This window comes from Bombina bombina, chromosome 1 (genome assembly GCF_027579735.1).
Source record: "Bombina bombina isolate aBomBom1 chromosome 1, aBomBom1.pri, whole genome shotgun sequence".
Taxonomy (NCBI): Eukaryota; Metazoa; Chordata; class Amphibia; order Anura; family Bombinatoridae; genus Bombina; species Bombina bombina.
The window spans coordinates 952,553,122-952,579,140 of record NC_069499.1 but is presented as its reverse complement, the minus strand read 5'-3'; the positions used below and the strand labels follow the sequence as shown (position 1 = coordinate 952,579,140).

Sequence of the window (26,019 nt, the reverse complement as noted above, 5' to 3'; positions counted from 1 at the left end):
GGTCAGGAGTCCAGAGCGGTCTCTGGGTCACAGTATCCTTTGTGATGTTTGAGCTTGCTGAGTCTATTCTGATAGCTCAGTCTGCTAGGAGATGTTTTTTTCCCTTGCTCCTTTGACAGGAGACGTTTTCCTCTTCCTTCGGGTTCTTAAGGTATTCTCTCCTTCTCGGGGGGCCTCGATGGAGGCTTTGTGTTCCCCTTTTTAGGGACTTGTGAGTATGTCTGGCAGCTTAGGTTGCCTGGAACATGCCCTCTGTCTGGGGCCGTTTTGTGCGGATGTTTCTTGATGACTGCGTCTTCTTCCTGGCAAGCTCCCTCTGTGTCTTCCTGTTATGGACTCTGTGTTCTTGAACTTGGGGTTTCGCCTGGGTCTATTACACGCTCTTTCATGGTCCAATACTTTTTGTATTCTATGGGCAGGCACTGGGAGGACTTTGCCTCTTCAGTTGCGTTCCATGCTTGCAGGTTGTTGGGGAGACGTCTTTTCGTTCACTGTGCCCGGTATTTTCCTGGGTTTAGCCTGGTATAGACGTGGCCTCTTTCCTTGTTTAGGTTCGTTCGGGTCTCTTTGTGCTGGGCCCACTCTTGGAGGTGCCATTTTTTGTATTAGGGACTTTTCGGTTTCCTCGCTCCTCCTTTGCCTTGTTCCCCTTGGGGATTTCCGCTGGTTCACCCTTCATTTGTGAGGGGTGAGTGGTGGGGGACCGTCTGTTGGGTAACGGTGTCTCTTGGTGGACTGTTGGCTCAGTCAAGTCCGTTTTGCGGTCTCTAGTTTGGCTCTGGACTGGCTGTGAGTCAGTGTCACTGGGGCTTTTCCTTGAAATTTTTTCTCGGCTTCGGACGAAGCGGGATTTTTTTATTGGGTAGAGGCTCAGGCCTGGTGCTCTCAGTATAGGCCTCCTATTGTACCCTCCCGTCTTGGCATTCAGTGTCCTCTATAGCTTGGGTATTGTTTCCCAAAAGTAATGAATGCAGCTGTGAACTCTTTCCATTTAAGAAGAAAAACATAAATTATGCTTACCTGATCATTTCCTTTTCTTCTGATGGAAAGAGTCCACAGCTCCCCACCCGTAATTTTATGTGGGGCATCCTTATATTCTTCTGGCACCTTTTCACCCTGATATTTCTTCTACTGTTCCTTGTTTCTTTGCAGAATGACTGGGGGATGAGGGGAGTGGGAGGAGTATTTAAAGGGACAGTCAACCATAGAATTGTTATTGTTTTAAAAGATATATAATCCCTTTATTACTCATTCCCCAGTTTTGCATAACCAACACAGTTATATTAATGTACTTTTTACCTTTGTGATTACCTTGTATCTAGGAACCTTCTTCCAGCCCCCTGATCACATGACTGTGACTGTTTATTATCTATTGTCTTAAATTTAGCATTGTATTGTGCTAGATCTTAAATAACTTTCTGTGCCTGAACACAGTGTTATCTGTATAGCCCACGTGTACTTTCTGTCTCTTTGTGTTGAAAAGAGATTTAAAAAGCATGTGATAAGAGGCAGCCCTCAAAGGCTTAGAAATTAGCATATGAGCCTGCCTATGTTTTGTTTAAACTAAGAATACCAAGATAAAAAAGCTAATTTGATGATAAAAGTAAATTGGAAAGTCAATTAAAATTAAAAGTCCTATCTGAATAATGAAAGTTTAATTTATACTTGACTGTCCCTTCAAGCCTTTGGCTGGGGTGTCTTTGCCTCCTCCTGGTGCCAGGTTCTTAATTCCCAAAAGTAATGAATGCAGCTGTGGACTCATTCCATCAGAAGAAAAGGAAATTATCATGTAAGCATAATTTGTTTTTGTCTTGGTATAGTTTGTAGAAAAGCAAACGTAGGTAGCTTCTCTTTTTGAGTCTACCTTTTAGCAAAGAATACTATGAGAAAAAAGCAAATGTGATAATAGAGCATACAGTTTTAAACAACTTTCCAATTTACTTTTATCCAAATCATGAGATTTTAATTTTGACTTTACTTTATCTTTAAAATAATCCATGAAACTCAGCTCAAATATGAGAATCTGATATGCGTAGCATATGTTTCATATATTATGTGTAGAGTAATACATATATATATATATATATATATATATATATATATATATATATATATATATATATGTGTGTGTGTACAAGCCATTACTCCTGGGAAATACCACTCCTGACCACTAGGAAGAGTCAAAGATTCCTAAGACTCAGAGCCCTTAAAACCCCTCTCACCTTACTGTTAACTAGTCTTATCTTTGCCTTCACATTTAGAAGGTAAAGAATGAAGGTACTACATATGTTATTCTGAGAGAGGTCCTTATAGCGATTTCAGGATTTGTTGGATCATTATTATACTCCATATACATAGATCCTCTGCTGTCACATGTACAGCACTAGATTGGCTGTCTAGTAATTTCCTGCATGTGGTAAGTCCAGTTGTGTGGATGCCTTATAGGTTAGTATGGGGGTTTGTTTTGTAGGAACTTACCTAGCCTATGGGCTATTAGTAGGTACACTTGGGATTGTACAACATAACAAGGAGACTGTTGTGACATCCATTTTTATTTTATATTGGGCTTTAGGAATTTATTATAGAATATTACACCCAATCTGTATTTTTAATGCGTGTTGGATTTTATAGCGTGCTATTGGATTGTACGCTCTTCTGGTATTTGCACTTGTTGTGCATTTGTGCGTTGGGCATTTTACACACGAGTTCTTGTTTCTATGTCTGTTGTGCATTGCTAACGTGTGTGATGGCTTTTTAGCACACTTCTGTTTCTTAGAAACATAGATATTGACGGCAGATAAGAGCCATAGGCCCAGCAAGTCTGCCCGATATTACCTAACAGTATAAACTTATCTAGTTTGTAGGATAGCCTTATGCTTGTCCCATGCATTTTTAAAGTCCCCCACAGTGTTTGTCGCTACTACCTCTTGAGGAAGTTTCTCCAACATTGGTGTGTCCGGTCCAAGGCGTCATCCATTACTTGTGGGATATTCTCCTCCCCTACAGGGAAAGGCAAGGAGAGCACACAGCAAGAGCTGTCCATATAGCTCCCCCTCTGGCTCCGCCCCCCAGTCATTCTCCTTGCCGCTCTGAACAAGTAGCATCTGCACGGGGATGGTGAGGAGTTTGTGGTGTTAGTTGTAGTTTTTTATTTCTTCTATCAAGAGTTTGTTATTTTAAAATAGTGCTGGTATGTACTATTTACTCTGAAACAGAAAGAGATGAAGAGTTCTGTTTAAAAGAGGAGTATGATTTTAGCAGCAGTAACTAAAATCGATTGCTGTTCCCACACAGGACTGTTGAGATGAGAGAACTTCAGTTGGGGGGAACAGTTTGCAGACTTTTCTGCTCAAGGTATGACTAGCCATTTTCTAACAAGACTGTGTAATGCTGGAAGGCTGTCATTTTTCCCTCATGGGGATCGGTAAGCCATTTTCTTAGACTTAGAAAGAATAAAGGGCTTATTATGGGCTATTAACTGGCGGACACTCTTAAGGGCTAAATCGATTGTTTATTTAAGTTTTTATTTAAAGTTTGAAGTGGATTTCACACTTATTATTTGGGGAACGTTTTTTATCGCCAGGCACTAGTTAAGACACCTTTCCAGTCAGGAAGGGCCTTTCACTGTATTAGGCAGAGCCTCATTTTCGCGCCATTATTGCGCAGTTTCTTTTAAGTACAGTGCATGCAGATGCATGTGAGAGGGTCTGGTTTCCACTGAAAACGTTCCTAGAAGGCTTGAAATACCCCCCTGGGATAGTTGAAGTCACAACAAAGGCTGTGGCTGGGACTGTAGTGGGGTTAAAATTGCAAACGGCTCCGGTTTCCACATTTTAAGGGTTAACAGCTTGAAAATTGGGGTGCAATACTTTGAATGCATTAAGACACTGTGGTGAAAATTTGGTAAAGATTAAATAATTCCTTCATAGTTTTTCACATATTCAGTAATAAAGTGTGCCCTGTTTAACATTTTAAAGAGACAGTAACGGTTTTGTTTTAAAACAGTTTTTGTACTTTATTAACCAGTTTAAGCCTGTTTAACATGTCTGTGCCTTCAGATAGATCATGTTCTGTATGTATGGAAGCCAATGTGGTTCCCCCTTCAAATATATGTGATAATTGTGCCATAGCGTCCAAACACAGTAAGGACAGTATTGTCACAAATAGTAAGGTTGGCCAGGATGATTCCTCAGATGAAGGAAGTAGAGATAGTTCTACATTTTCTCCTTCTGTGTCTATACCAGTTATGCCCGCGCAGGCAACCCCTAGTACTTCTAGCGCGCCAATGCTTGTTACTATGCAACAATTGACGGCAGTAATGGATAACTCCATAGCTAATATTTCTCTTGTTAAGTGTATTCAGTCCACGGGTCATCCATTACTTATGGGATATATTCCCTTCCCAACAGGAAGTTGCAAGAGGATCACCCAAGCAGAGCTGCTATATAGCTCCTCCCCTCACATGTCATATCCAGTCATTCTCTTGCAACTCAACTAGATAGGACGTTGTGAGAGGTCTGTGGTGTTTTTTTATACTAGTTTATTTCTTCAATCAAAAGTTTGTTATTTTAAATGGCACCGGAGTGTGCTCTTTGTTCTCAGGCAGTATTTGGAAGAAGGATCTGCCTGCGTTTTCTATGATCTTAGCAGAAGTAACTAAGATCCAATGGCTGTTCTCGCACATTCTGAGCAGTGGGGTAACTTTCAGAAGGGGAATAGCGTGTGGGGAATCCTACAAACAAGGTATGTGCAGTAAATTATTTTTCTAAGGAATGGAATTGACTAAGAAAATACTGCTGATACCGATGCAATGTAAGTACAGCCTTAAATGCAGTAGCGACTGGTATCAGGCTGATGAATGTATGTACAATAAGTAATTTTCTAAGGAATGGAATTTGACTAAGAAAATACTGTTAATACTGAACTAATGTATGAGCCTTAACTGCAGTAGAAGCGACTGGTAGCAGGCTTATTAATAACACTACCTAACTTTTAAAGTGCATGTGTAAAACGTTTACTGGCATGTTATTTGTTTTTTGTGAGGTACTTTGGTGATAAATCTTTTGGGGCATGATTTTCCACATGGCTGTCGTTTATTTCTACATAGAAATGGTTAACTGAGGTTTCCCACTGTTGTAATATGAGTGGGAGGGGCCTATTTTAGCGCTTTTTTGCGCAGTAAAAATTCAGTTACAGTCTTCCTGCTTCTTCCTCCTTGATCCAGGACGTCTCTAGAGAGCTCAGGGGTCTTCAAAATTCATTTTGAGGGAGGTAATCAGTCACAGCAGACCTGTGACAGTGTGTTTGACTGTGATAAAAACGTTAATTGTTAAATTGATTATCCGTTTTTGGGTATTAAGGGGTTAATCATCCATTTGCTAGTGGGTGCAATGCTTTGCTAACTTAATACATTTACTGTGAAAATTTGGTTGCTATAACGGATTTGGTTAATTGTTATTTCAACTGTGACGATTTTTTGTGCTTTTTAAAGGCGCAGTAGCGTTTTTTATATTGCTTGTAAACTTATTTGAAAGGATTTTCCAAGCTTGCTAGTCTCATTGCTAGTCTGTTTAAACATGTCTGACACAGATGAATCTGTTTGTTCACTATGTTTGAAGGCCAATGTGGAGCCCCACAGAAATATGTGTACTAAATGTATTGATATCACTTTGAATAAAAGTCAATTTATATCTGTAAAGAAATTATCACCAGACAACGAGGGGGAAGTTATGCCGACTAACTCTCCTCACGTGTCAGTACCTTCGCCTCCCGCTCAGGAGGCGCGTGATATTGTGGCGCCAAGTACATCAGAGAGGCCCTTACAAATCACTTTGCAAGACATGGCTACTGTTATGACAGAGGTATTATCTAAATTGCCTGAATTAAGAGGCAAGCGCGATAGCTCTGGGTTAAGGACAGAGCGCGCTGATGATGTGAGAGCCATGTCTGATACTGCGTCACAATTTGCAGAACATGAGGACGGAGAGCTTCATTCTGTGGGTGACGGATCTGATCCAGGGAGACCGGATTCAGAGATTTCTAATTTTAAATTTAAGCTTGAGAACCTCTGTGTATTGCTAGGGGAGGTATTAGCGGCTCTGAATGATTGTAACACGGTTGCAATTCCAGAGAAAATATGTAGGTTGGATAGATACTTTGCGGTACCGGTGTGTACTGACGTTTTTCCTATACCTAAAAGGCTTACAGAAATTATTAGCAAGGAGTGGGATAGACCCGGTGTGCCCTTTTCCCCTCCTCTGATATTTAGAAAAATGTTTCCAATAGACGCCACCACACGAGACTTATGGTAGACGGTCCCTAAGGTGGAGGGAGCAGTTTCTACTTTAGCTAAACGTACCACTATCCCGGTGGAGGATAGTTGTGCTTTTTCGGATCCAATGGATAAAAAGTTAGAAGGTTACCTTAAGAAAATGTTTGTTCAACAAGGTTTTATCTTACAGCCCCTTGCATGCATTGCACCTGTCACTGCTGCTGCGGCATTCTGATTTGAGTCTCTGGAAGAGGCCATTCGCACTGCTCCATTGGATGAGATTATGGCCAAGCTTAAAGCACTTAAGCTAGCTAATGCATTTGTTTCTGATGCCGTTGTACATTTAACCAAACTAACGGCTAAGAACTCCGGATTCGCCATCCAGGCGCGCAGAGCGCTATGGCTTAAATCCTGGTCAGCTGACGTGATTTCTAAATCTAAATTGCTTAATATTCCTTTCAAAGGGCAGACCTTATTCGGGCCCGGCTTGAAAGAAATTATTGCTGACATTACTGGAGGTAAGGGTCATACTCTTCCTCAGGACAGGGCCAAATCAAAGGCCAAACAGTCTAATTTTCGTGCCTTTCGTAACTTCAAGGCAGGAGCAGCATCAACTTCCTCAGCTCCAAAACAGGTAGGACCTGTTGCTCGTTACAGACAGGGCTGGAAAGCTAACCAGCCCTGGAACAAGGGCAAGCAGGCCAGAAAGCCTACTTCTGCCCCTAAGACAGCATGAAGAGAGGGCCCCCTATCCGGAAACGGATCTAGTGGGGGGCAGACTTTCTCTCTTCGCCCAGGCTTGGGCAAGAGATGTCCAGGATCCCTGGGCTTTGGAGATCATATCTCAGGGATATCTTCTGGACTTCAAAGCTTCTCCTCCACAAGGGAGATTTCATCTTTCAAGGTTATCAGCAAACCAAATAAAGAAAGAGGCATTTCTACGCTGTGTACAAGACCTCGTAGTAATGGGGGTGATCCACCCAGTTCCGCGGACAGAACAAGGGCAAGGGTTTTACTCAAATCTGTTTGTGGTTCCCAAGAAAGAGGGAACCTTCAGACCAATCTTGGACCTAAAAATCTTAAACAAATTCCTAAGAGTTCCATCATTCAAAATGGAAACTATTCGAACCATCCTACCCATGATCCAAGAGGGTCAATACATGACCACAGTAGACTTAAAGGATGCCTACCTTCATATACCGATTCACAAAGATCATTATCGGTACCTAAGATTTGCCTTTCTAGACAGGCATTACCAGTTTGTAGCTCTTCCCTTCGGCTTAGCTACGGCCCGAGAATTTTTACAAAGGTTCTGGGCTCACTTCTAGCGGTGCTAAGACCGCGAGGCATAGCGGTGGCTCCGTACCTAGATGACATTCTGATACAAGCGTCAAGTTTTCAAATTGCCAAGTCTCATACAGAGATGGTTCTGGCATTTCTGAGGTCGCATGGGTGGAAGGTGAACGTGGAAAAGAGTTCTCTATCACCACTCACAAGAGTCTCCTTCCTAGGGACTCTGATAGATTCTGTAGAAATGAAAATTTACCTGACGGAGGCCAGGTTATCAAAACTTTTAAATGCTTGACGTGCCCTTCATTCCATTCCACGCCCGTCAGTAGCTCAGTGCATGGAAGTAATCGGCTTAATGGTAGCGGCGATGGACATAGTACCATTTGCGCTCCTGCATCTCAGACCTCTGCAATTATGCATGCTAAGTCAGTGGAATGGGGATTACTCAGATTTGTCCCCTCTACTAAATCTGGATCAAGAGACCAGAGATTCTCTTCTCTGGTGGCTTTCTCGGGTTCATCTGTCCAAGGGGATGACCTTTCGCAGGCCAGATTGGACAATTGTAACAACAGATGCCAGCCTTCTAGGTTGGGGCGCAGTCTGGAACTCCCTGAAGGCTCAGGGATTATGGACTCAGGAGGAGAAACTACTCCCAATAAATATTCTGGAGTTGAGAGCAATATTCAATGCTCTTCTAGCTTGGCCTCAGTTAGCAACACTGAGGTTCATCAGATTTCAGTCGGACAACATCACGACTGTGGCTTACATCAACCATCAAGGGGGAACCAGGAGTTCCCTAGCGATGTTGGAAGTCTCAAAGATAATTCGCTGGGCAGAGTCTCACTCTTGCCACCTGTCAGCGATCTACATCCCAGGCGTGGAGAACTGGGAGGCGGATTTTCTAAGTCGCCAGACTTTTCATCCGGGGGAGTGGGAACTTCATCCGGAGGTCTTCGATCAACTAATTTATCGTTGGGGCAAACCAGATCTGGATCTCATGGCGTCTCGCCAGAACGCCAAGCTTCCTTGTTACGGATCCAGGTCCAGGGACCCGGGAGCGGCGCTGATAGATGTTCTGACAGCCCCTTGGGTCTTCAACATGGCTTATGTGTTTCCACCATTTCCGATGCTACCTCGACTGATTGCCAAGATCAAACAGGAGAGAGCATCAGTGATTCTGATAGCGCCTGCGTGGCCACGCAGGACCTGGTATGCAGACCTAGTGGACATGTCCTCCTGTCCACCATGGTCTCTACCTCTGAGGCAGGACCTTCTAATACAAGGTCCTTTCAAACATCCAAATCTAATTTCTCTGAGGCTGACTGCATGGAGATTGAACGCTTGATCCTATCAAAGCGTGGCTTCTCGGAGTCAGTTATTGATACCTTAATACAGGCACGGAAGCCTGTTACCAGAAAAATTTACCATAAGATATGGCGTAAATATTTATATTGGTGCGAATCCAAGGGTTACTCATGGAGTAGGATTAGGATTCCTAGTATATTGTCCTTTCTACAAGAGGTTTTACAAAAGGGCTTATCTGCTAGTTCGTTAAAGGGACAGATTTCTGCTCTGTCTATTCTCCTACACAAACGTCTGGCAGAAGTTCCAGACGTCCAGGCTTTTTGTCAGGCTTTGACTAGGATTAAGCCTGTGTTTAAAACTGTTGCTCCTCCGTGGAGCTTAAACTTGGTTCTTAAAGTTCTTCAAGGGGTCCCGTTTGAACCCCTTCATTCCATTGATATTAAGCTTTTATCTTGGAAAGTTCTGTTTTTGATGGCTATTTCCTCGGCTCGAAGAGTCTCTGAGTTATCGGCCTTACATTGTGATTCTCCTTATCTGATTTTCCATTCAGACAAGGTAGTTCTGCGTACTAAACCTGGGTTTTTACCTAAGGTAGTTTCTAACAGGAATATCAATCAGGAGATTGTTGTTCCATCATTATGTCCTAATCCTTCTTCAAAGAAGGAACGACTTTTGCATAATCTGGACGTAGTCCGTGCCCTGAAGTTCTATTTACAGGCAACCAAAGATTTTCGTCAAACTTCTTCCCTGTTTGTCGTGTACTCTGGTCAGCGGAGAGGTCAAAAAGCTTCGGCAACCTCTCTCTCCTTTTGGCTTCGTAGCATAATACGTTTAGCCTATGAGACTGCTGGACAGCAGCCCCCTGAAAGAATTACAGCTCATTCCACTAGAGCTGTGGCTTCCACCTGGGCCTTTAAGAATGAGGCCTCTGTTGAACAGATTTGCAAGGCTGCAACTTGGTCTTCACTTCACACTTTTTCAAAATTTTACAAATTTGACACTTTTGCTTCTTCGGAGGCTGTTTTTTGGGAGAAAGGTTCTACAGGCAGAGGTTCCTTCCGTTTAAGTTCCTGCCTTGTCCCTCCCATCATCCGTGTACTTTGGCTTTGGTATTGGTATCCCATAAGTAATGGATGACCCGTGGACTGAATACACTTAACAAGAGAAAACATAATTTATGCTTACCTGATAAATTTATTTCTCTTGTAGTGTATTCAGTCCACGGCCCGCCCTGTCTTTTTAAGGCAGATCTAAATTTTAATTAAAACTCCAGTCACCACTGCACCCTATGGTTTCTCCTTTCTTGTCTTGTTTCGGTCGAATGACTGGATATGACATGTGAGGGGAGGAGCTATATAGCAGCTCTGCTTGGGTGATCCTCTTGCAACTTCCTGTTGGGAAGGGAATATATCCCATAAGTAATGGATGACCCGTGGACTGAATACACTACAAGAGAAATAAATTTATCAGGTAAGCATAAATTATGTTTTTATCCAAAATGCCAGCATTTCTGAGAAAGCACGATTGCTCTGTTTTAAACACTGTAGAGCAGGAGGGCGCTGATGATAATTTTTCTGTCATACCCTCACACCAGTCTGAAGTGGCAGTGAGGGAGGGTTTGTCAGATGGAGAAATTTCTGATACAGGAAGAATTTCTCAGCAGGCAGAACCTGATGTTGTGACATTTAAATCAGAGCATCTCCGCGCATTACTTAAGGAGGTGCTATCTACTCTGGATGATTGTGACAATCTGGTCATCCCAGAAAACTTGTGCAAGATGGACAAGTTCCTAGAGGTCCCGGTGCACCCTGATGTCTTTCCGATACCTAAACGGGTGGCGGACATAGTGAATAAGGAGTGGGAGAAGCCAGGCATACCTTTTGTCCCTCCTCCTATATTTAAGAAATTGTTCCCTATGGTCGACCCCAGGAAGGACATATGGCAAACAGTCCCTAAGGTCGAGGGGGCGGTTTCTACACTAGCCAAACGCACGACCATTCCCATTGAGGACAATTGTGCTTTCAAGGATCCTATGGATAAAAAATTGGAGGGTTTGCTTAAAAAGATTTTTGTTCAGCAAGGTTACCTCCTTCAACCTATTTCGTGCATTATTCCTGTCACTACAGCGGCGGGGTTCTGGTTCGAGGAACTGGAAAAGTCGCTCAGTAGGGAGACTCCGTATGAGGAAGTCATGGACAGAATTCACGCACTTAAGTTAGCTAATTCCTTTATTTTAGACGCCGCTTTGCAGTTAGCAAGATTAGCGGCGAAAAATTCAGGGTTTGCAATTGTGGCGCGCAGAGTGCTCTGGCTAAAGTCTTGGTCGGCGGATGTATCTTCCAAGACAAAATTGCTTAATATCCCTTTCAAAGGTAAGACCCTTTTTGAGCCAGAATTGAAAGAAATTATTTCAGATATCACTGGGGGAAAGGGCCATGCCCTCCCACAAGATAGGCCTTTCAAGCCTAAGTATAAGTCCAATTTTCGTTCCTTTCGCAATTTCAGGAACGGACCGGCTTCTAACTCGGCAGCCTCTAGACAAGAGGGTAACGCTTCCCAGACTAAATCAGCTTGGAAACCAATGCAAGGCTGGAATAAGGGTAAACAGGCCAAGAAGCCTGCTGCTGATACCAAGACAGCATGAAGGGGTAGCCCCCGTTCCGGGACCGGATCTAGTAGGGGGCAGACTCTCTCTCTTTGCTCAGGCTTGGGCAAGAGATGTTCAGGATCCCTGGACACTAGAAATAGTCTCTCAGGATTATCTTCTAAAATTCAAGGAACTACCCCCAAGGGGAAGGTTCCACATTTCTCACTTATCTTCAAACCAAATAAGTAGACAGGCATTCTTACAGTGTGTAGAAGACCTGTTAAAGATGGGAGTGATACACCCAGTTCCAACTGTGGAACAAGGTCAGGGGTTTTTAGTCAAATCTGTATGTAGTTCCCAAAAAAAGAGGGAACTTTCAGACCAATTCTGGATTTAAAAATTCTAAACAAATTTCTCAGAGTTCCATCGTTCAAAATGGAAACCATTCGAACAATCTTACCTACAATCCAGGAGGGTCAATATATGACTACCGTGGATTTAAAGGATGCGTATCTACATATTCCTATCCACAAAGAACATCATCAGTTCCTAAGGTTCGCCTTTCTGGACAAACATTATCGGTTTGTGGCTCTCCCATTCGGACTAGCCACTGCTCCCAGAATTTCACAAAGGTGCTCGGGTCCCTTATAGCGGTTCTAAGACCAAGGGGCATTGCAGTGGCACCTTATCTGGACGACATTCTAATTCAAGCGTCGTCTCTTTCCAAGGCAAAGGCTCATACAGACATTGTTCTAGCCTTTCTCAGATCTCACGGGTGGAAGGTGAACGTAGAAAAGAGTTCCCTGTCTCCGTCGACAAGAGTTCCCTTTTTGGGAACAATAATAGATTCTTTTGAAATGAAGATCTTCCTGACAGAAGTCAGAAAGTCAAAGCTTCTAAACGCTTGTCAAGTTCTTCTCTCTATTCTGCAGCCTTCCATAGCTCAGGGCATGGAAGTAGTAGGGTTGATGGTTGCAGCAATGGACATAGTTCCTTTTGCTCGAATTCATCTAAGACCTTTACAACTGTGCATGCTCCAGTAGACAGGATCACCTGTCTCAGGGAATGAGTTTCTGCAGACCAAAGTGGGTCATTGTCACGACCGACACCAGTCTATCAGGCTGGGGCGCGGTCTGGGATTCCCTGAAAACTCAGGGTTTATGGTCTCGGGAAGAGTCTCTTCTCCCGATCATCATCCTGGAACTGAGAGCGATATTCAATGCTCTCCGGGCTTGGCCTCATCTAGCGAAGGCCGGATACATAAGATTCCAGTCAGATAACATGACGACTGTAGCTTACATCAACCATCAGGGAGGAACAAGGAGTTCCTTGGCGATGAGAGAGGTATCCAAGATCATCAAATGGGCGGAGGATCACTCCTGCCACCTATCTGCAATCCACATCCCAGGAGTAGACAACTGGGAGGCGGATTATCTGAGTCGTCAGATTTTCTATCCGGGGGAGTGGGAACTCCACCCGGAGGTGTTTGCCCAGTTGACTCAATTATGGGGCATTCCAGACATGGATCTGATGGCGTCTCGTCAGAACTTCAAGGTTCCTTGCTACGGGTCCAGATCCAGGGATCCCAAGGCCACTCTAGTGGATGCATTAGTGGCGCCTTGGTCGTTCAACCTAGCTTATGCGTTTCCACCGTTCCCTCTCCTTCCCAGGCTTGTAGCCAGGATCAAACAGGAGAAGGCCTCTGTGATTCTGATAGCTCCTGCATGGCCGCGCAGGACTTGGTATGCAGACCTGGTGAATATGTCATCAGCTCCACCATGGAAGCTACCTTTGAGACAGGATCTTCTAGTACAAGGTCCATTTGAACATCCAAATCTAATTTCTCTGCAGCTGACTGCTTGGAAATTGAACATTTGATTTTATCCAAGCGTGGGTTTTCAGATTCAGTGATAGATACTCTGGTCCAAGCCAGAAAACCTGTGTCTAGAAAGATTTACCATAAAATATGGAAAAGATATTTCTGTTGGTGTGAATCCAAGGGATTCTCCTGGAGTAAGATTAAAATTCCTAAGATCCTTTCTCCAAGAAGGTTTGGATAAGGGATTGTCAGCGAGTTCTCTAAAAGGACAGATTTCTGCTTTATCTGTCTTGTTATACAAACGACTGGCAGCTGTGCCAGAGGTACAAGCTTTTGTACAGGCTTTGGTCAGAATCAAACCTGTTTACAGACCCTTGACTCCTCCTTGGAGTCTAAATTTAGTTCTTTCAGTTCTTCAGGGGGTTCCGTTTGAACCCTTACATTCCATAGATATCAAGTTGCTATCTTGGAAAGTTCTGTTTTTGGTTGCTATATCTTCTGCTAGAAGAGTTTCTGAATTATCTGCTTTGCAGTTTGATTCACCCTATCTGGTGTTCCATTCAGATAAGGTTATTTTGCGTACCAAGCCTGGTTTTCTTCCAAAAGTTGTTTCCAACAAGAATATTAACCAGGAAATAGTTGTTCCTTCTCTGTGCCCGAATCCAGTTTCAAAGAAGGAACGTTTGTTACACAATTTAGATGTAGTCCGTGCTTTCAAGTTCTATTTAGAAGCAACAAAGAATTTTAGACAAACCTCATCCTTGTTTGTCGTTTACTCTGGGAAGAGGAGAGGACAAAAAGCTATTGCTACCTCTCTTTCTTTCTGGCTGAAAAGCATTATCCGATTGGCTTATGAGACTGCCGGACGGCAGCCTCCTGAACGAATCACAGCTCACTCCACTAGGGCTGTGGCTTCCACATGGGCCTTCAAGAACGAGGCTTCTGTTAATCAGATATGTAAGGCAGTGACTTGGTCTTCTCTGCACACTTTTGCCAAATTTTACAAATTTGATATTTTTGCTTCTTTGGAGGCTGTTTTTGGGAGAAAGGTTTTGCAAGCCGTGGTGCCTTCTTTTTAGGTAACCTGATTTGCTCCCTCCCTTCATCCGTGTCCTAAAGCTTTGGTATTGGTTCCCACAAGTAATGGATGACGCCGTGGACCGGACACACCAATGTTGGAGAAAACAGAATTTATGCTTACCTGATAAATTTCTTTCTCCAACAGTGTGTCCGGTCCACGGCCCGCCCTGGTTTTTTAATCAGGTTTGAAAATTTTTTTCTTTTTCTTTATACACTACAGTCACCACGGCACCCTATAGTTTCTCCTTTTTCTCCTAACCGTCGGTCGAATGACTGGGGGCGGAGCCAGAGGGGGAGCTATATGGACAGCTCTTGCTGTGTGCTCTCCTTGCCTTTCCCTGTAGGGGAGGAGAATATCCCACAAGTAATGGATGACACCGTGGACCGGACACACCGTTGGAGAAAGAAATTTATCAGGTAAGCATAAATTCTGTTTTATTCCATAAATCAATCACTCTTTCTGTTAAGTAGTGCTTCCTCAAATTACTCCTGAATCTACTACCCTTTAGCTTGAGCTCATGACCCCTTGTTCTTGAATTTTCGATTTTATGTAAAATACCCATAGCCTCAGTTTTACTAAGCCCTTTAACGTACTTGAAAGTTGCTATCATATCATCTCTTTCCCTTCTCGCCTCTAAGCTATACATATTTAGGTCATTGAGCCTATCCTGGTAAGTTTTATTTTTTAGACCATCTACCATTTTTGTAGCCCTCCTTTGCACAGATTCAATTTTGTTAATATCCTTTTGAAGATATGGCCTCCAGAACTGCACACAATACTCAAGATGAGGCCTAACTAATGATCTTTAAAGTGACATAAGAACCTTACTATTTCTGCTGCAAATACCTCTACCAATACATCCAAGCATTCTGCTAGCCTTACTCGCTGCATTACTACATTGTTTACTAAGTTTTAAATCATCTGAAATAATAATTCCCAAGTCCTGTTCCTCATCTGTAACAGTCAGTAAAGTGTCATTGAGTCTGTAATTAACCTTTGGATTTTTCTTCCCTAGATGCATTATTTTACATTTTGCTGTGTTAAACTTTAGATCCCAGTCGTTTGTCCAATCCTCCAATTGTTGTATATAACTTCTCATTTTGTCTACCCCACCTGGAACATCCACTCTCTTACAAATTTTTGTATCATCTGCAAACAGACATACTTTCCCCTGTAGCACTTTGCTGATATCACAGATAAATATATTAAACAAAACAGGCTCCAGAACTGACCCCTGAGGAACACCACTTGTAACAGCCCCCCCCCCCCCCTGCTGAATGATCTCCATTTACTAAGATACTTTGTTTTCTGTCCTTAAGTCAGCATTCCACCCAGTTCACAATTTTTTATTTTAGACCAAGGAGATACAGTTTGTGAATTAGTTTATTGTGTGGGACAGTGTCAAATGCTTTGCTGAAATCTAGATATGCTACATCAACTGCTCCACCCTTGTCTAATACTTTTGTTACATAATCAAAGAAGTCAATTAGATTAGTCTGACATGATCTCCCGGAAGTAAAAAACAATGCTGATTTTGGTACACTCAGTCTATTTTAGGCGCTTTGTAGCTTTTTAGTGTTTTTCCCTTCTTAGCTCTGTCCGGTAAATTTATTTGGATTTATTTGTGTGGGTACTGTAGTACAGTTCTGTGTCCCATTGCAGGAGGTAAGACCGGACGGAGTGTTATACAGCTATCTCACTGGGTCATCTGTAAAGCACAGTATGTTATTTATGTACCCAGTGACTAGCGCTATATATACGGTCCCTGAACAGCAGACTCTTAATCGCTGGGAGAATCTTTTGTTTACTGGCTGGGCATCAGTAAGGGTCAAGTATTTTCCTGCTGCAGGCTTTGTGTGCCCTCTACACTCTCACTGCGTTGGATCACACTGCGAAGTATGCAGCACTTTTGTCATCTTCTCAGCCGGTTGAAATCATGGTCTGCTTACATGGTTTCTAAATCTAGACTTCTGTCTCTTTTAAATGAAAAGTATTGTTTGTTTGGTTTGGATGATTTTTCTACGGTGCCTGGGGGGAAAGGAGCCTTTCAAGGTAAATCCAAGGCTTCTAACTGTTTTCGTTCATTTTGTCAATCTAAAAACCAGAAGTCATCCATCTCTTGACAGAAGCAGAGTTCTTCCAGTTTCTCCTGGAAGCCAAACCCTATTTAGAACAGATCTAAGCAGTCCAAAAAGCCTGTTTCCACTACTAAGTATGTGCCCCCAATCCAGATTTTCTGGTAGAGGGCAGATTAGACCTTTTTCAGGGGTCTTAGTTTCATTCTGCTCAGATTCCTTGGGTTCTGAGCATTTTTTCCCAATGATACAGAATAGGTTTCAGATCAAGGCCTCCCAGGGGAAGGCTTTTTCTGTCTCATGTTCCAAGGAATCCTGTAAAGCAAGACACCGATAAGAGTTCCCAGAACCTTTGTAAAGATTCTGGGAGTGGTAGCCAAACCAAATGGAAGAGCAACAGACTTAAAATCCTTGCTTTCCTGTGAGCCTCCTTACCTTGTTTTTCATCGGGATAAGGCAGTTTTGAGGACTGAGTTTGATTTTTTGCCTAAAGTGGTTTCTACGGATGATATTAATCATGAGATTATTGTTCCTTCTTTTTGTCCTAATCCTAAGAATTCTAAGGAGTCTTCTTTATAACTTGGATGTTGTCAGAGCTTTGAAATTTTATTTACAGACTACTAAGGATTATAGGCAATCTTCTAGTTTGTTTATTAAATTTTCTATTTCCAGGAAAGGTCAGAAAAGATACGGCTGTTACATAGCCTCTTGTTTGAAGCTTTTGATTTGTAAGCCTTACTTGGAGGTGGGACAGTTTCCTCCTAAACATATTGCTGCTCATTCTACTAGGTCAATTGGTAATTCGTTGTCTTTTAACAATGAGGAATCTGTTGATAAAATTGGCAAGGCAGCTACTTGGTCTTCCTTTTCATACTTTTTCTAAATTCTACCTTTTTGATGTTTTCACTTCCTCTGAAGCAGCATTTGGTAGGAAAGTCCTTCAGGCCATTGTTTCTAGTCATTAAGTTATATTGTGTATATATTTTTGCAGCATAAAAAAAAAAATAAAGATGAGTAATCACGCCCTTATTACTCATTGACCTCTACGAGTAATGGCTCGTGGACTGTCACCACCTTTATGAAAGAAAATATATTTTATGCTTACCTGATAAATTTATTTTTTTCGTGGTGTTGAGTCAACAAGACATCGCCCATTTTTTTTTCATGGAATTTTGATTATTTTTTATTGTATTTTTTTCTGGTGGTGGTTTAAGTATGTACCTCTTTTTTTCTATACTCCATTTTGTGTGCTCCTATTATTTCCAACCCTACTTCTTCTCCTTGCTTAGCTTATACATAACTCTAGTTTCTTTCCTAAGATATGGTGAGTCCACAACGTCCTCAATTACTGTTGGGAATACCACCCCTGGCCAGCAGGAGGAGGCAAAGAGCACCATGGCAAAGCTGTTAAGTATCTCTTCCCTTCCCACAAACCTCAGTCATTCTCTTTGCCTTCGGTGCAAGGAGGAGCTGAAGTTTTGGTGTCTGAAGAAAATTGGATTGCTTCGCTACAAGCAAGATTTTATTATTTTGAAAGCCAGAGTATGTTTGCTCTGATCTTTCCTGTGTTCTGGGTATAGCTGTAGTCCACGTTAAGCTCTTCAGTAGTGTAGTGGTGGCTTTAAAGCAGTTAGGAACTTGTGAGGTGGGCCTTAATGTGTTTTCCTAACATTGTTGCTGCCCTTAAATAGCAAGATTTTATTATTTTGAAAGCCAGAGTATGTTTGCTCTGATCTTTCCTGTGTTCTGGGTATAGCTGTAGTCCACGTTAAGCTCTTCAGTAGAGTAGTGGTAGCTTTAAAGCAGTTAGGAACTTGTGAGGTGGGCCTTAATGTGTTTTCCTAACATTGTTGCTGCCCTTAAATAGAAAGCCAGAATAGGTTTACTCTGTTCTCTCTTTTTTCTACAGGTCTCTGTGAGGAGTGGCATCCTCTCTTACCGTGTAGGCTGTCCTCCTGCCGGACGGCTAGATGCAGGTAAGTGCCTTTTGGTCTTCTAGGTGGGAGACTGCGCACTTAATAGATTCTCCTGCAACATTATATGGGACACATATATCCTGGGTAAGGCTATTTGTCAGACGGATCAGGCACTTATATAAAGGAGACAGGGGTTTTTACTTTTATTGGAATAAAGTATGTACCTCTTATTTATTGGGTTAAGCTAAGCAAAAAACACTTCATGTGTTAGTGTTTTGCCTATGATTCATATGTAAACCAAAGCTACATATTAGTTAAGTGTATGTTTACACGCAGACTGGTCTCATATAGTAAGGGTTATGGGTGAAGAAGGGAGAAAAAAAGTAAAGGGGGGAAGGGAGGGGAGGCAGGCCCTGGGGAGCGGTCCAGGAATAGAAAGAAAAAAATGGGGGGTGGGAAAGAGCTATATTTGTTACATAGAGATAGAGGGTTGCCAGCAGGGCTGGAATATACAGGTGAAACTCGAAAAATTAGAATATTCGTGCAAAAGTTAATTTATTTCACTAATGCAACTTAAAATGTGAAAGTAATATGAGATAGACTCATTACATGCAAAGCAAGATAGTTCAAGCCGTGATTTGTCATAATTGTGATTATTATGGCTTTACAGCTCATGAAAACCCCAAATCCACAATCTCAGAAAATTAGAATATTGTGAAAAAGTGCAATATTCTAGGCTCAAAGTGTCCCACTCTAATCAGCTAATTAAGCCATAACACCTGCAAAGGGTTCCTGAGCCTTTAAATGGTCTCTCAGGCTGGTTCAGTAGGAATCACAATCATGGGAAAGACTGCTGACCTTACAGTTGTGCAGAAAACATAAGGAGGGAAAGCCTCAAAAGGTAATTGCAAAAGAAGTTGGATATTCCCAAAGTGCTGTATCAAAGCACATTAATAGACAGTTATGTGGAAGGGAAAAGTGTGGAAGAAAAAGGTGCACAAGCAGCAGGGATGACCGCAGCCTGGAGAGGATTGTTAGGAAAAGGCCATTCAAAAGTGCTGGGGACTTTCACAAAGAGTGGACTGAGGCTGGAGTCAGTGCATCAAGAGCCACTACACACAGACGGATCCTGGACATGGGCTTCAAATGTCGTATTCTTCTTGTCAAGCCACTCCTGAACAACAAACAACATCAGAAGCGTCTTACCTGAGCTAGAGAAAAACAGACCTGGTCTGTTGCTCAGTGGTCCAAAGTCCTCTTTTCTGATGAGAGCCAATTTTGCATCTCATTCAGAAACCAAGGACCCAGAGTATGGAGGAAGAATGGAGAGGCACACACTGCAAGATGCTTGAAGTCCAGTGTGAAGTTTCCACAGTCTGTGTTGATTTGGGGAGCCATGTCATCTGCTGGTGTTGGTCCACTGTGCTTCATTAAGTCCAGGGTCAACGCAGCCGTCTACCAGGAGATTTTGGAGCACTTCATGCTTCCTTCCGTAGACAAGCTCTATGGGGAAGCTGACTTCATTTTCCAGCAGGACTTGGCACCTGCCCACACTGCCTAAAGCACCAAAACCTGGTTCAATGACCGTGGGATTACTGTGCTTGATTGGCCAGCAAACTCGCCTGACCTGAAACCCATAGAGAATCTATGGGGCATTGCCAAGAGAAAGATGAGACATGAGACCGAACAATGCATAAGAGCTGAAGGCCGCTATTGAAGTATCCTGGTCTTCCATAACACCTCAGCAGTGCCACAGGCTGATAACTTCCATGCCATGCCACATTGAGGCAGTAATTGCTGCAAAAGGGGCCCAAACCAAGTACTGAGTACATACAGTATGCATGCTTATACTTTTCAGAGGTCCGATATTGTTCTATGTACAATCCTTGTTTTATTGATTCCCTTTAATATTCTAATTTTCTGAGATTGTGGATTAGGGGTTTTCACAATTATGACAAATCACGGCTTGAGCTATCTTGCTTTGCATGTAATGAGTCTATCTCATATATTAGTTTCACCTTTTTAAGTTGCATTAGTAAAATAAATGAACTTTTGCACGATATTCAAATTTTTCGAGTTTCACCTGTAGACACCCAATCTTCCCATATGAGTTCGTATAGATCTATTTTGTTGAGAGTGAAGATGTTTTTCTCCATTAAGTTAATGTAGGCCGTGATGTCTAAGATGGAACCCCAGCTCGGAGGTTTGTCCTTTTTCCAACTTCTGGCAATGGCTAGCTTAGTGGCAGTAAACAGGTAAATGCATAAGAAGCTCTGGTGTTTAGGGAGAGGGTGAAGGCCAATATGAAGGAGGGCTGTTTCAGTGGATTTTATAAGGTGGATGCCTAGTGTAGATAGTGTGATAAATACCCTTTCTTTTACAAGATACGATGAGTCCACGGATTTCATCCTTACTTGTGGGATATCGCCTCCTGGTCAGCTGGTCGAGGCAAAGAGCACCACAGCAGAGCTGTATATAGAGCTCCTCCCTTCCCTCCCACTCCAGTCATTCTCATTGCCTGTGTTAGTGATAGGAAGAGGCAAAGTGAGGTGTTAGTTATAGATTCTTCAATCAAGAGTTTATTATTTTTGAAAGTGGTGCCACAGTGTACTACTTGTTCTGGGGTGTAGCCTAGACCAGATCAGTCTCTTCAGTACAAAGAGAAGCATTTGGTGGCTTTAAAGCAATGGGAACTTGTGGGACATAATTCTCACTGCGCCTGCCATACTGATGCTGCCCTGCTTGTAAAGTCTGAGGGGAGAGTAAAACTGGGTACTTTTTATTTCCACAGGCCAATGTGAGGAGAAAATTAGGACCTCGCAAGCCGGGTGGACTGCCTTTGCTGTCGGGCAGATTGAGGTAAGTGCTGACTTTTATTTCTGGGGTTACAACAGGAAAAGACTCAGAAGAAGTTGGGCACTTGCTTGGTATAGATTTATAAGGAAGCCCTTAATGGAATTGGGCACTTTATTTTATTTGGCATAACTTGTCTCTGATGCATAAGAGACTAAATGCGACAGCTAGCGCAGGCACTGGAGGGCACTCTATGTTTAATACACATAACGATGGTGGTAGTCACATCTCCTGGCGGTTCTTAGAGAAGACATACCGACCGGGAGATGTCTGTACTGATGTCGCCTGTGGCGGGCATAATTGGGAGTTAAAAAGTCTCTGGGGCAATGGATCGCATCTCTCGGCTGTCATATACATGTTTTTAATTCATTTTATTCATTAAACATGTCGACCTTGAGGTATCTGTTGTTAATGCCCACGAAGGGCGGTCCTTGGGAGGCGGTCGCGCCTTTTTTTCTTCTCCCGGCGTTTGCATAGAAAGAGTGACATGCCGGGAGCTGTCTGTTTTTGTTCCACGACGGCTGAGTTATACGGGTCCTATTACGCACTCTCTTAATTATATGCGTATTTCGGACCGGAGATGTTTTTTCACCTATTGCGGTGGAGTCCCAATCTGATAACTTGATCAGAGGGAGATTGTTTTTCTTAATGCGACGGCTGTGCTCTAAATTGCCTAGGTTGTCATTCGTTTTCAAACAGTTCATGTTTAAAAATAAAAGCAAAATAAATTTAAATTACCCTTTTGAAATTTGAAGGGACAGTAACGTTTCTGCAGGGACTCTTTCTTTTGTGTTGTTGCACAATATTTTACCCACCAACTAATTTTCCGTTCCTCCTGTATGTGAGGATTTTTTTCTAGAAATCTAATTACAGATCCAAAATTGTATTGCCCTCACATGCAGTGCTCTGCGTCTCTTCTGTAACAAACTAGACTTCGCTCTCTTCATGAGTTCTGAGGCGTTGTCTGCTTTCCCAATATTGCAGGGAAAACAGAGGAAAAACAGAGATTCAGTTTATTTTTTTATAAGTGTTTTACAAAAAAAAAAAAGGTTACCTTTTAAAATTTAAAGAGACGGTAACATGTTTTATTGTTAACTTTTATTACAAAATTAAATTGTTGATTGGTTTAATTCATCCTTGTAGAGGAGTCTGTTGACATTGATCAATCTCTGACACACACTTATATTATAGTGTCCCTCTAAACTTTATGGCCACATGCAGTGCTCTGCGGTTGCTTTCTCACTCCATATGGAGTTCTTCTGCATTCATACATTATATGTTTTTCCCATGAAAAAGCTTTACTAGAGGTATTATTTTCAATCATTTAGAATTGAAACTTGATTACCTAGTTTTTATTCCGAATGGTTCTTCCCTATTACCTGAAAGAGGAAGATACTTCGAGATTCCCTGAGAGAGAATTATCATACTCAAATGGAACATTATTTAATTTGATCCTGAGGTTGTTTTTTGTTTCAGTTTTTAGCTTGCACACCTCCATTTTTTACCTTAGGAGGTTTCAGCTACCCTGGGCGACTACCAGTGTTTCCGGTGTAAGTGTTCCCAGTGCGTCCAGCAAGTTGTGAAGAATGGACACAGCCAGCTGTAGTAGCCTATTGGTTAGCTTAGCTGTCTAGCTAGCAGAAGGTTTGCAGTTTGCAACCAGCTGCAGCTATTGACCGCATTCCCTATGTTTAAGGAGTTGTTTCCCATAGTCGACTCGGCTATGGAGGCTGGGCAATCATTCCCTAGGGTAGAAGGAGTAGTTTCCAGCTTAGATATGAGAACTACTATACCCTTAGAGGATAGTTTGGTTTTTAAAGATCCTATGAACAGAACTTAGAATATCCACCAGGGGTTACAATGGTAACCAGCAGTGTACTTTGCTAATGTCATTGGTATGACGACATTTTGGTTTGATGTGTTGTCTGATACTATTCCGTCAGAAACTCCCATGGGTAAAAGCCAGGATAGGATGTAGGCTTTCAAAGGGGCTAAATCCTTTCTTTCAACTTTTTGCCTTGAGATTATCAAGTGGGATGGGTTTCAGGTTTCTCTGTCCTAGATCACTGAGCTGACAGATGTTTGCTCTAAGTCTAAAAATTTTTTTTTTAATAATTTATTATAAGAAGGTTTTCTTGGAACCTGGCTTGATGGTGATCAGTGGGTTTGAGATGTTCAGAATCCCTGGATATTGGAAAATAGTGTTTCCGGGATTCAAAGTGAACAGGTTTAACGGCAGACCTTATATAAAAAATAAAATAAAAATAAAACTGGCGGTCTTACATTGTATAGGAGACCTCTATTCCATGGGAGTACTTTGTCCTGTTCCTATACAGGGGCAGGATTTTTATTCAACTCTGTTTGTAGTTCCCAATAAGGAGGGAACCTTCAGACCTATCTTAGACCTCTAGAGTCTCTACAAGTTTCTCAGAGTTCCATCTTTTAGGATGGAAATTAGTTGTACCATCCTTCCTTTGATACAGGAGGGTCAATTTATGATGACAGTGGATCTAATGGTTGCATATCTGTATGTTCCCATCCACAGAGATCACAAGTTCCTGAGGTTTGCCTTCTGGACAAACATTTTCAGTTTGTGGCTCTGCCTTTCGGTCTGGCCACAGCACCCAGAATTTTCACAAAGGTTCTGAGGTCTCTGCTGGCGGTTCTAAGACCGCGGGGCATTGCAGTGGCGCCTTATCTGGATGATATTCTGATCCAGGCGTCGTCTTATCAGCTGGCAAAGTCTAATACTGACATTGTTCTATCCTTCCTGAGGACTCATGGGTGGAAGGTAAATCTGGAAAAGAGTTTGCTAGTTCCACAGACAAGGGTTCCTTTCTTGGGAACTCTAATCGACTCTCTATCCATGAAAATCTTTTTGACGGAGGTCAGAAAATTAAAGATTCTGAATACATGCCGAGCCCTTCAGACCAATCCTTGGCCGTCAGTGGCTCAGTGCATGGAGGTCATTGGATTGATTGGCTTGAAGAGTTTCTGAACTATCTGCATTGCAATGCCACTCGCCTTATCTTGTTTTCCATGCTGATAATGTGGTTTTGCATACCAAACCTGGATTCCTTCCTAAGGTTGTTACTAATAGGAATATCAATCAGGAAATTGTTGTTCCTTCTCTGTGTCCTAATCCTTCCTCTAAGAAGGAGCGTCTGTTGCACAACTTGGACGTGGTTCGTGCTTTGATGTTTTACTTGCAAGCAAACAAAGATTTCCGTCAAACATCTTCTTTGTTTGTTGTCTATTCTGGAAAACGTAGAGGTCAAAAAGCTACGGCTACCTCTCTTTCTTTTTGGCTGAAAAGCATCATCCGTTTGGCATACGAGACTGCTGGACAGCAGCCTCCTGAAAGGATTACAGCTCACTCTACTAGAGCGGTGGCTTCAACATGGGCTTTTAAAAATGATGCTTCTGTTGAACAGATTTGTAAGGCTGCGACTTGGTCCTTGCTTCATACCTTTTCCAAATATTACAAATGTGATACTTTTGCTTCTTCGGAGGCTATTTTTGTGAGAAAAGTTCTTCAAGCAGTGGTGCTCTTTGCCACTTCCTGTTAGCAGGAGGATAATATCCCACAAGTAAAGGATGAATCCGTGGACTCGTCGTACCATAGAAGAAATTAATTTATCAGGTAAGCATAAATTTACTTTTTGTTCCAAGAAGTATTTTAAAATGAATGCACCATTTTGCTTATAAATTGACAATTGGTTTGATTACAGTAACCATGCCATCTTTTGTTTCAGGCAGCTTATCCTGATTCTGGATTTGTATAACCCAAAAGATGTGTATGACTACTTAAGGATTCTTGCATTGACCCTGTGCTCAGATAAAGTGTCAGAGGTCAGATGGATTTCTTTCAAACTGGTAAGACAAATAGAGAATAATGATATTGTTTGAATCCTGTTGACTACCCCCTCCCTCCCAAGCAAGTTATATTCCTAATTTCTGATAGTGATTACCTATTAAATTACACATTTTATTAGAGAAAGAACCTTGTAATTACATCACCTATTTATTATCAAGTCTAAGCATTTTTAAAACAAATTTGTTTTTGCTGCAGTTGTTTTTCAATACCCAAACTTCACATACCACTTGCCTTTTGTTGGGAGCCAATCTACAGACAACAAGGCTAGGCACATTATTAGTGTAAAGTCTGTTGTGTGTGTTGTGTTTTCTTTCATGTAATTAGCAAGAGTCCATGAGCTAGTGACGTATGGGATATACATTCCTACCAGGAGGGGCAAAGTTTCCCAAACCTTAAAATGCCTATAAATACACCCCTCACCACACCCACAATTCAGTTTTACAAACTTTGCCTCCTATGGAGGTGGTGAAGTAAGTTTGTGCTAGATTCTACGTTGATATGCGCTCCGCAGCAGGTTGGAGCCCGGTTTTCCTCTCAGCGTGCAGTGAATGTCAGAGGGATGTGAGGAGAGTATTGCCTATTTTGAATGCAGTGATCTCCTTCTACGGGGTCTATTTCATAGGTTCTCTGTTATCGGTCGTAGAGATTCATCTCTTACCTCCCTTTTCAGATCGACGATATACTCTTATTTATATACCGTTACCTCTGCTGATTTTCGTTTCAGTACTGGTTTGGCTTTCTACAAACATGTAGATGAGTGTCCTGGGGTAAGTAAGTCTTATTTTCTGTGACACTCTAAGCTATGGTTGGGCACTTTGTTTCTAAAGTTCTAAATATATGTATTCAAACATTTATTTGCCTTGACTCAGGATGTTCAACATTCCTTATTTTCAGACAGTCAGTTTCATATTTGGGATAATGCATATGAATACACTTGAATCAATT

General features: G+C 42.1%; 1 protein-coding gene across 1 annotated transcript in view; it reads left to right on the top strand.

Annotated features, from left to right (window-relative positions):
• The window catches only part of LOC128651370 (serine/threonine-protein phosphatase 4 regulatory subunit 1), a 515,789-nt gene that overhangs the window by 431,848 nt on the left and 57,922 nt on the right, over positions 1–26,019 (top strand). Inside the window, exon 17 of the mRNA XM_053704495.1 lies at positions 24,953–25,073. Within this exon, the coding sequence (XP_053560470.1) occupies positions 24,953–25,073 (121 nt within the window). The remainder of the gene's footprint in view (positions 1–24,952; positions 25,074–26,019) is intronic.